This window comes from Toxotes jaculatrix, chromosome 10 (assembly GCF_017976425.1).
Source record: "Toxotes jaculatrix isolate fToxJac2 chromosome 10, fToxJac2.pri, whole genome shotgun sequence".
In the NCBI taxonomy this organism is placed as follows: Eukaryota; Metazoa; Chordata; class Actinopteri; family Toxotidae; genus Toxotes; species Toxotes jaculatrix.
Genome location: NC_054403.1, coordinates 28,029,310 through 28,042,903, shown reverse-complemented (window position 1 = coordinate 28,042,903; position 13,594 = coordinate 28,029,310). Strand labels below are relative to the sequence as shown.

Sequence of the window (13,594 nt, the reverse complement as noted above, 5' to 3'; positions counted from 1 at the left end):
GCGGGGGTTTTTACTCTGTTGCCTCGTCGAACATCCGGCCCCCCAGAGGCTGACATGTCCAAACGGATCAGGGCGGAGCGGAGGGGGGGCAGAAGCAGGGATCAGCTCTCTGTTGGCTTTTTAGTTCACCATCTTCATGGTTTCAGTCCAGAGAAACGTCACTTCAGCTCAGTGTGTGACCTTTAATCCAACGAGGACGTTCCCTCGTCTCAACCCGAGTCTGGATTCAAACAGATTCACCCACAGAAAAAAACACAGACCAGAGACCATTTAACAAACACAGCGTCTCTGTGTGTCCATCAGCTACATTACACATGGACACAACAGACACACAGCACGAAACACAATCAAGCATCAAATTAGATAACAGCCCGGCTCCTGTGACCTCTGACCTTCTGACCTGTTCCTCGTTCAGAGACCCTCGAACAGCCCTGTGAAGAGCTGAGGACCAATCCAAACGTCCTCAGTCTCAGAGTCTGTACAGATCCCACAGGGCCGAAATCACAGCTCGGTGGTTTTATGTCGGATTCACATTCCTCATCCAGACTTTTCTCAGCTGCTCTGGGATTTGAACCAGCAGCCTTTCACTAATTAGCGTGCAGCGTTCTTAGAGCGCAGCACTTCACTGGAGCTGACACGACTTCACAGCTGAGCTGTTTTCATGTGGAATCTGAATTTCTCCGTGTGGTTCACAGAGCTTGAAACTAAACTCTGGTCTTCTCCAACAGGAAAGATGTTTAAGTCCTTGGACCTGTCGCTCATCGTGGAGTTCATGCTCATGTTCTACAAAGACAAACCCATTGACTGGCTGCTGGACCACATCATGTGGGTCAAGGTGTGCAATCCAGAGAAGGATGCGGTGAGTAGCTTCTTCTGTTGAAGCCAAATCATCCTCAGACACAGACATGAATGTTTCACGTTCACACTGACACTGTGCTTATGTTAGCTGGGGTGGGGTTCAGCCTGTCTGTCTCCTGAAGGCTGGAAATCACGTAATGCAGCTTTAAACGGAATGAAAATGGTCTTCATGGTTGGATGTTTACATCTTTTCTCCTTATCACTGATAAAATAAGGTTCTGTGTCAGTTCTTCTGGCAGCTGTCGTTCTACTCGACAGAACCCGGTCGACGTTTCCTGCTGGGATGTTCTGAAACAGATCGTGTGTTTGTGGCTGAACCAGTTTGAGTCTCCTTCCTCTTTCGCTCCGTTAGAAACACTGTGACAGGCAGAAAGCCAACCTGAGGATCCGCTTCAAACCGTCTCTCTTCCAACACGTTGGCACCCACTCGTCTCTGGCTGGAAAAATACAGAAGCTCAAGGTAATGAAGGAGTGTGTGTGTGTGTGTGTGTGTGTGTGTGTGTGTGTGTGTGTGATGACATTATCTGACTCTTAACATCTGCCAGCCGCAGACACTTGAGTCTTGTTACAGAGGAACTTTTACTAACTTCCCTTTTCACTGCACCGTCACAGTTTTTCTTGATTGAAGAGAAAATCTAAAACTAATCTTTTACATTTGAAATGTTTTTGTCTTGAAAGTTGATTTAAGTTAATTTTTCAGTATTTTAGTTTAAAACATTCAAACATGAACTTAGATCATCAACAGAATGTGAAGAAATAAGAGTCCTGACATTATGTCAAACACGTCATTGTCTATACTGACGTTAGCATGCTAACCAGCTAGCCCCGGTCTGTCCCATCCCATAATACCACTTTGTACCTGAAGAGGCGACAGTGAGTTACCGTAGTGTCCGGTCAGTCCTCAGTCCACCATGAGAGGAGGAAGAGCTGTAGCGGTCTATAAACCTGAGTTTCAGTCGTCATCTCTCAGGGACATTCGTCCTCACTGGGAGTGAGTCGTTGTTGTCAATCTGACAATAATAATAATAATTTTTAAAAAAACAGCTGACCAGTCACATGATCAGACTGCAGGATAAAGCTGTGTGGAAAACACATTATTCCTCAGTCCATTGGTAACATGTGGACAGCTGCCTGCCCCACAGCTGAGGTTAGATTTATGCTAGCTAACACAAGCTCGGCGTTAGCTCAATGCTAGCTCAGTGTCAGGGTGAGGGTTGAGTGGTAGAAACATAAAATATTCAATACTCAGGTTCAGATTCGATAAAGGTTTTTTAACATTCATTAAGTGGATTTCTGGGGAACTCATTCCTTCTGTTGCTGTCACGTCTCCTACCTGTTCATCTCCCTGCCTTTGCTTCCTATGCCAACATATTTCTGTGGTATATTTCAGCTTTAGCGAGCGTATGTCTTTCAGGACTCCTTCCAGCCCTGGGCAGCTGAGTGGTTGCACCGGTTAGCTGTCAGTGTGAGAGTGTAGAGTTTAATGAGTTTGAAACAGGCCGAGGTTCAGCTGAAGTTCAGTCCAGCATCTCTGGAGAGATGAAGATTGAAAGCCTCTGCAGTCGTGGGCTCAGCCCAGCGTTTAGACACAAACTGCAGTGTCTCACAGCAGTGGCAGCTTCTCTTCCTGCCAGCGGCTCAGAGCTGAACGGCTCAGCTTAATGCCTCTGATTACTGTGTTAAGAGCGATGGATATTAGCCCCACGGACTGGGGCTGCAATCTGATCCAATCAATTGGATATTGATCCGCCGTCCCGAACCAGCAGCTCCATGTGGAGATTGAACCACAGAGGCTGGCCGGCATAGGGCGGAGTATAGATGGAGGCTAAACACAGCTATTACCCTCCAGCCTGAAATGTTCTCTGTAGTTTAGTAAGAAAATCAGCTCCGAGTTTAAAAATCAAACTTCAGTTGAAGTTGTCCCAAAGTGGGACACGTTTGTCAGTAGAAGCTTAAATCCAGAGGTTTGTTCAAATTGGAGAGAAACTGCTCTGGAAAACTCAAAACAGTCACTGGAGTGAAAATGTCAAACTTTGTGAATTTTAAAAAAACTGGTTCCCAACTTTTTGGCTTCAAAACACCAGAGTTTCTACTTAAGACCCCCGGTCACTGTTAGTATGCATCTGTCAGCAGCACTGACGTTAGCCTCAGACTGTTTGACTTTCAGGTTTTTAGAGTCCTGAAGATGTAAAACTCTTTGCTGTTGTGCAAGAAGAAAAACAAAGAAAGATTTGTAGAAATGATTCGACAGACTGGCACCATGCTCACGTCTATAAACTGAATGTGAAGCTGCATCCAGCAGCTGGTTAGCTTAGCTTAGCTTAGCATGAAGACTGGGATCAGTCCTTAATCTTTTATGCTGGCCTCACACTATAAAGGTGTGAGGGTATCAGAGCCAGGCTAGCTTGCTAACAGAATCTAACGACAAGCCTCTTCATTACCCCGCTGATGCTTATTTTTAAATCATTTCCACCAGCGGTAACATGCTGCTTACATGTTAAAGCATCAGTAACAATATTCCAATAAGTTAAATGTTGTGGTACTTTTACTTGTAGCAGAGTATTTTCACTAACGTACTCTGTACTTTAATAAAAGATGTAACCACCGCGAACAAAGCTTTGCTCGTCCATCTGTCGACCTCTCCCATAAGAGATTCTGTGGCAGTAGAACAACATCACACTGCTCTTACTTTTGCAGCTTCGTAAGAGCAGCAATGACTCTCGTGACCACAAGTGTTTGGTTGTTAAGAAAACTAAAGTAACTGGTAACATGTACATGTAATAAACACACAGTCCTGTCACTGACCACGTGGCCATGAAGCTAAATCAGATGTTCAGGTCAGAGCTGTTGCTCTCCTGGTGACATCCACCCGCATCAGTCACTTACTGTATTTTAGGTTTAGAGTTTTGAGCTCGGCTGTCTGGTGAAGCTGTTGATGACGTCACTCTCGTGTTGCTTGTCTTCTGAGTCTCTCTGCGCTGAACCAAAACTGGATTAGTCATCAAGAAGAAGCTGGCACTGATACCAGTCTGTGTCAAAGGCTGATGGCAGTCTAGAATGACTAACGCTTACTTTACCTTCTGGTCAGTGCGCAGCTGTTGTCTCAGACATCTACAGACAACAAAATCATACAATAAAACACCAGGAAATCTGAATCCACTTCTCATATTTAGAGATCAGATTTAAATCCAGTGGAAAAAAAATTAAACTCAGCAATGTTTTTTTTTCAGGATAAGGACTTTGGGAAACAGACTCTCCATAAGGGTCACGCCAACCCTCTAGCAGAGGTGACGACCAGCCTGAAGACCTACCAGCACTTCACCCTGGAGAAAGCCTACCTGGGGGAGGACTTCTTCTGGGCCTTCACCCCTGTAGCGGGGGACTTCATACGGATACGATTCTTCACACCTGTCCGCATTGAAAGGTTGGTACCAGGGAGTTACAGGGTCAAAGGTTATGAAGGGTTATAGGATGTGAGGTGTACCAGGAGATACCAGGGCATTACTGAGCGGTAGCAGAGATTGAGGGGTAAAAGAAAAAACCAAAGCATTTTAGGGTAACGGGGGGTCACATGGTCTTGTGGGCACCAAAAGCTGCTAAATCTCCAGGGTCCCAGCTCAGCAATACTGGAGTAGACTAAAGGTTCCATTCTTTAAGGGGCACCACAAGATTTCAGGCTATCGCAGGGTGCTTGAGAGACAAGTGTCTCAGGGGTCTCAGGGGTACCAAGAGTAGCAATGGGATCATCGGTTACAAGGTCAGGTACCTCAAATCATCACAGGACCACATAATCAGACTTTTAGAACAGGGATAGTTCAGGCTTTGGTGCCAGGTCCAGGCAGGATTATTTTTTATGCTACTGATGCTGAAGTTACTATTACCTGAACTTCTGCTCCTGACACCACTGCTACTGAACAGACGGTTTGTCTTTCAGGTATTTCTTTCGCAGCGGAAACATCGAACATCCAGGAGACAAACTTTTCAACACATCAGTGGAGGTTCTGCCTTTCGACGTGAGTCTCAAAATCGTTCGTATTTCAACCTGTGAAAGGCTGAGAGAGAACTGGAAACATGGTGACGTCCTTAGAAAGACGTCTCAACGGAAACAATTGAAAAAAAAAACAATTTAGAAAAACTGGATTTTGAAAAGGAAATGAAAGTGTATGGTTTACAGACCAAGTTCCATCCTCAGCCTCTGCTGTGCTTCCTGTTGTTCACACAGATTATTACTAACATGTCAGGTGTCCTCACTTTCAGTTTGACCTCTAAATGAGCGATTGAAATAATCTGGATTAACGGCTCGTGCGCAAACTGTCCACTTGACCCACCCATGTCCCCTGCCCTGTTAGACTTTGTTTCAGTGATGGTTTTGTGTCAATGCAAAGAAATAATGAAGACAACTATGAAAATAAATCTCTGACTCTCAGTTCAGCATCCACCTGCAGTGACTCAGCATCGTGAAACTGGGTCTGGTTCTGTTCAGACTCTCACAGCACCTGGTTCGGGTCAGGGAAACATCCTGGTCTGGTTTTTAACCTGAACCACCATCTTTCCTGAGCCTAAAGCACAGATGGGACTCTGGATGTGAACCTGGTCTCTGGTCTGACAGTGCTGATCTTTCCTCCATCCACCCAAACCACCTGCCTCTGAACTTAATCGGTCCAGACAAAGCGTATTTGCTGTTTTCATTTAGTTGTGTAGAAACATAGTTTCTAGGCGACAGAGTTTTATATTACAGGGATCAGACTCAGTTTGTAGTCCCTGGAAATCGAGGCAGAGTGACGGATCACTGCCTCTTCCTCCTCTGTCATCGACTGTAAGACGATGGCTGATTAAGACAAAGTGTCACAGCAGGACGGGTGGGGGGTGGGGGGTGCACTTCGAGGAAGAGGAGATCGGCCTCAGTGGAGGAGAGAGAGGAAAAACAAAAAGAAAAAAAAAACAAGCCGAGCACACACAAGGACAGAGGGAGGGGGGGAGGACTGGGAGGATGGAGGCGGTTTCCAGGGTAACACTGACCAAGAGGCGGGAGGATGGAGAGGGAGATGATAGAAAGGGCTCATGGAAAATGAGTATGTGGCGAACGACTAAACTCAAGACTGTACATCAGTACAGTTACAGGGGAATTTGACAGAATCCTGCAGAAATCAGAAGAATTTAAGGAGAACTTTAAGATGAGAGAGTGTTGAACTTTAACCGGAGATATTACAGTCAGTGATAATTAGCTTTTAATTCAATATGAATTAAGGTAAAGAATCTGATAGAAATATATCAAAGAACCGTCTTAAATGTATATATGATATATTATAGGAAACAGTGTGTGATCCACAGCATCAGATTATTATGTTTTCAACAGCTGTAGTTAATCCACACACCTTCCTACACTGCTGAAAGGTTTCACATCCATTAATCTGAGCAGATACAAAGAGACTGAGTTTGTTTCATACATCGAGTAAATGTTTGTCATTGTCATCAGAAGAAATAATAATAAGATTTTAAAGCTGTTTTTTCCTCATAAACCAAAGTTCAGATCATAGCTATGGGTTTACAGACACCTCACAAACCTGTGTGTGTGTGTGTTCTCACTGGTGTGAAGCCAGTGAGGGATCTGCCCACTGGGTTTGATGGTGACTGTGACAGATTTGACAAACAGCAGTCACCACTTTAAAAATGACCAAAAGAACATTTCAATCAGGAACGAGCTGAAATCAGAAGATTCCAGAAAATGTTCTGTCAGTTCAGGAGCCACAGAGTTTTCTTCAGTCTTCACTTTGGTAGTAATTATGCATTTAAATTCTAGTTTCAGACAGTTTCGTTTTGTTCACACACAAGTGGAAAATTAGATTCAAATGATGGATCACGTGGTTTGTTTTTAACACTGGCAGCTGCAGACTTCCATAAAGGAGCTCATCTGTTGACCTGGTGTTTTTGTGCCACCCCTCAAACTTTTTGTAATGTTTTCCATCATTGCAACCATTTTCTGTGTGTGTGTGTGTGTGTGTGTGTGTGTGTGTGTGTGTGTGTGTGTGTGTATTTTCCAGAATATTCAGGCAGAGAAAGAAGCTTTGACAGAAGGGAGGGAGAAAACACCAAAGTACCACCGGACAGAGGACGGATTCATCAGAATAGGTGAGACACCACAGGTTCAGACACCTGCCGCGCAAACGACAGAGTCTGTGATCAAATATGAAAATTTCAGACTTGTTCATTTAGACACGAGCGTCACTGAGCACCGTGCACGACGACGGGTGATGAGTCGGAACGATCAGCGACGTTCAGACAGTTTGATGTTTGTCATCACGGGATTAATGAGCTGTGTGTTCACACAGAGCAGAGTTATTCAGGACAACATTCCTCTGCTTTTGTTCTGCTGCTGCAGCGAGGACACACACACACACACACACACACACACACTCCCTCCCTCATGTTTATGCTTCAACATTTTTGAGGAGTCTTATTGACATAATCCATTCCCCGGCTCCTAACCCACATTAACCTAATCCTGATTCTTTTAACCTTCAAATAAGCCTTTGAAGAGCAGTGGACCAGAAAACATGTCCCCTCTCCTCAGTCTCAAGTCTCACACACACACACACACTGAGGACAGCTCTGTGTGAGGGGATTTGTGGGACATTTACAAGTTTGTCCGGTGACGTAAAGTTCACTGCTTTGGGAAAAATCTCATATTATTTTATGGCAGTTATATAAGCAGTAATAACATTTAGCAGTAGTAGGTCAACTAATAGCAGCAGTGCTGGTTTAGGAATAGCAGCAGTGGTGGCAGCTGAAGGATCTGTGGAAGTGTGACAGGTGCTTTTCACCTGTCTCACCTGTTGACAGTGAATCAGCTCTGATCAGCCGTTTGCCTGCAGACAAACTTCCTGCCACTTCCTGTCACTGTGTGCATCAAATGTCCACACAGACCATGAACGAGCAGCTGCTGCCACAGCAAAATGATCCTGCGCTGATACAGCAAAGAGAAGTAAATCCATAAAATACACAGAAATAAACATGATCACTGAATTTGGTGTTTCTCATTTGATCTTTTAGTTCCAGGGTTCTGTTCATCAGCAGAACGTAGGGTTTATTCTCTCATTATTGCAATGCAATGATGGAAAAAATGATGGAGAGCAAACATACGTTAAAAGAGAATCGACTGTGTGAGGGATTCAGGACTAAACAACATGTGAGGAAGACAGAGGACAGCAAGGACATTCACGCTGTCCAAACTCAACAAGGCTGAAAACCACGACACACATTTTATCCTGTAAAGGTCTTTCATTTCTCATCAGATCCTTAAAAACCTCTCTCCGAGGTCGGTGTTAGTGTCGGGTTTTTGACAGTGTTAAACATGTTACTGTACGTTGGCAGTTTGCAGATGCACTGAATATAAACATCTCCTCGTTTTGCTGATAAAAAACAATGTGAGCAACAACAAAAGTCCACGTTCGCTGTTGGAAATTAGGACGTATGAATTTAAAGTGGAGGAGACAGCAGAGGAGACAGCGTTGGTTGCTTTGAAACATTAAAAGCAGTGGTAGCAGCAGCAGAACCATCCAGGTGGCAGGTCAGTGAACTGTCACATGGATCATTTTGGACTTTTTCCCATGTTTTCCTCTTCATCTTCTCACAAAGAGCTCATTCAGAAATAATTGGGTACAAACATTATTAGTCAGAACGGTAACTGGAGCTCGGGTTCTCTGCCCTGTTTGAACCCATAACTGTCAACGTTCCCTCTGGAAATACTGAAAAAAGCTGCAGTTTGCTCAGACAGAGAACTCCTGTGTCCGTTTGGTTTTTAAAGCTGGGTTTGTTTTCTTCATTCTGTCTCTGTATGATCTCTGTTTCTGAGAAAGGCTCTCAAACAGCAGTACACGTCGCTGGATATTGAATGAGAGCCATAATACCCACAGTAATAACAGATAATACCCTGTGATAAACAATAACACACACACACCCCCAGCCGCTGCTCTTTGTTGGGATTACGCTCACACTCGTACCTGGAAGCATCACAGCCAGCACCATAATCCCAGTAAATAAATCCTCTGAGGGATTATTGCTCTGTTGAGGTGCAGTCGCACCAAACACCGACCGCCAGCCGAAACGAGGCTGAACGCCGGCGGGACGCCACCCGAGCTCTGATGGAGACCAGTACAACAATAACACAAAAAAACCCATCACATTCATTTCTGCCATTCGACTCTCACACAGGCAGAAAAGCATCACAGAGCCACAGGGGTCAGTTAATGGACTGTGGAAGCTTTTATAACCCTGTAAATCTGCAGAAAAAGCACAGAAATCCTTTAATTACTCGAGTCTCCATCTGCAAATGAATAAATAAATTATTAAGTCTGAATAAATCCCTGCGATACTGGAGGTTACCATTTGTGATGAATGGATAATCTTCATTTGATGGAGAAATCAGGGCAAATAATGTATTTTTAGGAATCACTGTGATTGGTCAGAATATTTTCCACCTGAAGAGTTGAACTGATTTTGCTTGACTGTAAAGTTGAATCTAATCTAATTAAATTAACAACTTTCAAATGGGAAAATCACAATCAGCTATAAATCACAAGTTACAGCTGTTAACAGAACGCAGAAGTGAGGGCGTCTTCATTGGTTCTGCAGGTATCTGGTCATTAATCAAAGTCCTGGACACTAAAAAATGTGACCTGATGGTGGCGCTGGAGGCTCGTGTGAATTCCAGCTCTTCGCTGTCACAGATCAATGATGCAGCAGTTTCTTTTAAATGGAACACGTGAAAGTCCATCAGGTTATTGATCTTATTGATCTTTATTTCTTCCAGGAACCTTCCAGAATGGGATCGCAGAGGGGGAGGTGGACGCCACATTCGGGCCCCTGGAGGCCATGCGTCTCTCAGTGATCACGGATTCTCCGGTCTGGGTGATTCTCAGTGAGGTGAGACTGGACTGATCCTCTGTGACTCATGTTTTTATGTCTCCAGAAGGTTCTGAGTGCTTCAGATGTCCTTGAGGGGGTTCCAAGGTCTTGAAGAGACCCAAGGGGTGTTTCAGAAGTTTGAGAGGTCATTGAAGTGGTTTCTTAAATTTCTGAAAGGTTACTTGAGTTCTTGAAGGGGTCTTTCTGAGCTTCCTGTAGAGGATTCTTGTTGTCCTTCAGGAGGTCCGAGGAGTGTTATAGAGGTTTGAGGAAGAGGTATAGCTGTGTTACAGATGTTTGAAGAGTCCGAGCACTGAAGAACGCTGTTAGGGTTCTTGACAGTTGTTCCTTTTGTCCCATGGGTCAATGTACCGCCACAATATCAAGGTGCTATTTCTTTGTCTCAGTGAGAACCTGTGTCGTCTTGAATGTCTCATTCATGTCCTGCCTTCTCTTATGACTGACGTCCCTCACTGGGGGTGGGCTGAATTTGTAAAGTAACCAGTAACCACAGCTGCCAAATGGCATCGAGTAGCATTATGTTGAAATACTCAAGTAAAGTATAAATACCTCAAAGCTGGACTGAAGAACAGTATTGGAGAAAATCTACTTAGCAGCTGTAAAATACTGTACCAGTTAAGTTCATTATGGCTGTTACTGGTTCTGGGTGCATACTGGTGTCTCTGGTCTCTCCTGTCCCAGATCTTCATAAAGAAAGCAGAGTGAAGCTCCTCTCCCCCCTCAGCGATACCTCAGCACCTGCGAGCGTTCAGCCGAGCTGAGCGGAGGCTCTGCAGCTGCCGTCCTGCTCCAGTCCTGCTCACCAGATCCCCACCGCGGTGCCACAGCGCCGCCATCTGGCCGGACCTCACCACCGCAGGGCTGAGCAGATCAGAGACTGAAAACACACAGACGGACAGACGGAGCTCTGATGATGATGGTAACAGGCCGAGTGTGAGACCTGTCTCCTGACGACACGACATCATCCTCTCAGACGGAGCTGTAGTTAATCCTGAAGTCTGTATTTATGTGTACATACCGTGAGGTAGATGTTGAAAACACTGGTACTTACCGAGAGCGCCGAGCCTCTCCTGATGATGAAACTGCTGCTTCCAAACTCAACGGCCTCTTTCTACCTGCAGACGGTCGGTCCGGACCTTTCTTTCCAACTATCCCACCAGTACACCCCCCACCACCCCCAGTAACCATGTATGTGCATATATGCATAGAAATGTACACACTGTCATATGAATGCCCTCTCAGTGTGTTGATATGTGTCTGTAGTTGCTGCTCGGGGTTCACACGTTTTCCCGCCATCGGTGAGCTATTTGCCTTAAAGACGAAGAGCAGGTCACGACAAACACAACGGCCTCGGACTGAAAAATGTAGCAACAGCAAAATCCAGAGTCCTCGGACCTTCTCACTCCGGTGGCTCCAGACTCTCAGACTCTCAGACCCCTGACCTTTCTTTGGACTGACATCTGTCAAAGTTCGATTTAAGGAAACTGAGGCCTCGTCAATCATGACTTCTCCACAGGACTCTGAAGTACTACACAGTGCTCCAGAGTACTGAACAGTACTCTGAAGTGCTAAACAGTACTCTGATCTTGTGCTTCAATGTGCTCTACAGTACTGTAGTGTACTCTAAAGTCCCCTAAAGTTCTTGGCAGTACTCTACAACACTGTACAGTACCCTAATGTCCTCTGCCGTGCTCTGTTGTACTTTGTTGTACTGTAGTTTTTCAGTCCAGTTCAGAAACACTGATTCACGTTTCCTTTTCTTCTTTCTCTCGTTGACGTGTTTGATAATAAACTGTAATAAATGATAAAATTCTTCCACCAGTTTAATGGTCGTTCCTCTGCACAGATGCTGTTTCAGGGGACACAACTTTTGGTAAACTGCCTCCTCAAATGACACATTTTTGTCCTTTCTGTGCTTAATTGATTCCTGAAATGTAATAATTGGTTCCCCAGAACGACTTTGTTAATGTTTCCTCGTCTGCTCTGCTCTCTGACTGTGGACTCACTGGGTTTAATCCGCTGTTTTAGATCTTGGCCTGAGATACAGGGATATAAATCAGGGTTTGTCTGAAGGGCCAGATTATCTGCCAAAGGGGCCTCAGGGCAATACATGAGCAGGGTGTCAAGATTAGGTAAAAATGCAGGAGCCAGCCTGAGGCCCTGACCCTTTCAGTGTTAGTGGTGCATATTCACAAACACGTTTGTAATTGGGGCAGGATTAAGACATCTTGGTGCCTCAGGGCAAATTCGAACTGGACCCCTGCTGAGGGCCTGGGGCTGCTGCCCATGTGACCTGTTGGTAGAAGACGTCTGTAGATCTGGTTTAAACAGTGGTTTCAGCTACTGCTTCACGTTGTAGCAGCGAGATAAATAAACTCAGTAAAGTGGGGGCAGTGAGAGAGCAGAGCTTTCTGCTGAATGTGTGTAACTGCTTCAGTAAATCAGAGTAGAAAAAACGTATTTATTTTTAAACCAAATCTGACTTGGAGATGGAAAACAACAAATCCATATTTACTGTTTTCTCAGTAACTCAACTGTACAAATGATTCATTTAAGGGAACAGACAAAGTCATTTGTGGGAACAAATTTACTAATTTGAGGGAGCGATTAATCATAAGTTTCAGACTGAGATGCAGCTCACCCCTCCTCTCAAACCTCTTCATTCATTCACACAGGCGCTCAAATGGAAAAGAGACTGAGCAGAACTTCAGTTTTTCAGATTTGAAGTGAACTTAGTGTCTACGAGCTTCAGGAAACGTCCCGAGTTTTTTTTTTTTTTTTGTTCTTTGTAAGATGCACTGGAATGCATTACTATAATCTTGTGTTTGACTTTTGTATCCTTTAGATAAACTTTATTTAAATGATCTCAAACTTCTATCCAATCTGTGAATTGTAATAAAGACAGACATTTAAATGAAATTTTGATGTCAGGTTGTTTTGAAAGAGTCTTTGCTGTGCTGGTGGATTTCACACTTTGGACTCTGAAGATTTTGGGTAGGAGGATTTGGTTGCGTGGGCAGATTTCTGGAAATGTCATCAGGCTTCATCAAAGAAAATGACGAAATACCAACACGACTCCACTGGTTTCTGGTTAGAAACTGATTAAGAACAGGGAGCAGAGGAGGACAAACTTATTTTCATTCCAGGCACAAAGTTGAAGGTGACTTTATTTCCACTTACACCTGAAAAAAGTGAGATGACAGGAAGTTCAGGTGACCTTAAAAAGGTGAAATGTTATTGTGATCTTCAACTTCACAGCAAAAGTCTCCGACTTCAACCAACACAACCATTACAAGTACACAGTGATGGATGAAGGATTCAGATCCTTGGACTGTTTTCTGATCTTTGATTTGAACGATTTAAATGAAGCCTCAGGGGGAATCTGTACAGTAACTGTGTCCAAATACTAACTTTAAAGTTACTGAGTTGAAAGTTTCGGGGGTGAATAAAGTGTTGGAGAGGTTAAAAAGCAGCGTTCAGCTTCATCACAGTGAATAAAAGAAATGAAAGCAGCCTCTTGTTTAGCAGCTCTGGTGAAGTGACGCTCACATGGGTGAAGATCACATGATTCTCACTCCACTTGGTGTTGAGCTTCAGTGCCCACTTCAGGTTAAAAGATTGGGCTTTGTTGCACCTTTAACCGAACCAGTTTGGTGTTTTCAACTATATTTTGTTCAGTAGTGTTTAGTTGTTTTATACAGTGGATGAGGAAGTGGTTTAACTACTGTTGTGGTTAAGGTGGTAGAAGTCAAACTTTCCACGTTTTCCAAAGTTTTAACCATCTTTTTTTTTTTTTTAAGACAGCTGTGGG

General features: G+C 44.2%; 1 protein-coding gene across 1 annotated transcript in view; it reads left to right on the top strand.

The window, feature by feature from the left end:
• mgat4b (alpha-1,3-mannosyl-glycoprotein 4-beta-N-acetylglucosaminyltransferase B) overlaps nucleotides 1-11,890 on the top strand; it is a 48,872-nt gene extending 36,982 nt beyond the window's left edge. Inside the window, exons 9-15 of the mRNA XM_041048561.1 lie at nucleotides 729-859; nucleotides 1,211-1,318; nucleotides 4,089-4,282; nucleotides 4,793-4,871; nucleotides 6,900-6,987; nucleotides 9,668-9,780; nucleotides 10,465-11,890. Coding sequence (XP_040904495.1) covers nucleotides 729-859; nucleotides 1,211-1,318; nucleotides 4,089-4,282; nucleotides 4,793-4,871; nucleotides 6,900-6,987; nucleotides 9,668-9,780; nucleotides 10,465-10,488 — 737 coding nt within the window. The 3' untranslated portion in view covers nucleotides 10,489-11,890. The remainder of the gene's footprint in view (nucleotides 1-728; nucleotides 860-1,210; nucleotides 1,319-4,088; nucleotides 4,283-4,792; nucleotides 4,872-6,899; nucleotides 6,988-9,667; nucleotides 9,781-10,464) is intronic.
• Nucleotides 11,891-13,594: the final 1,704 nt, after the last annotated feature.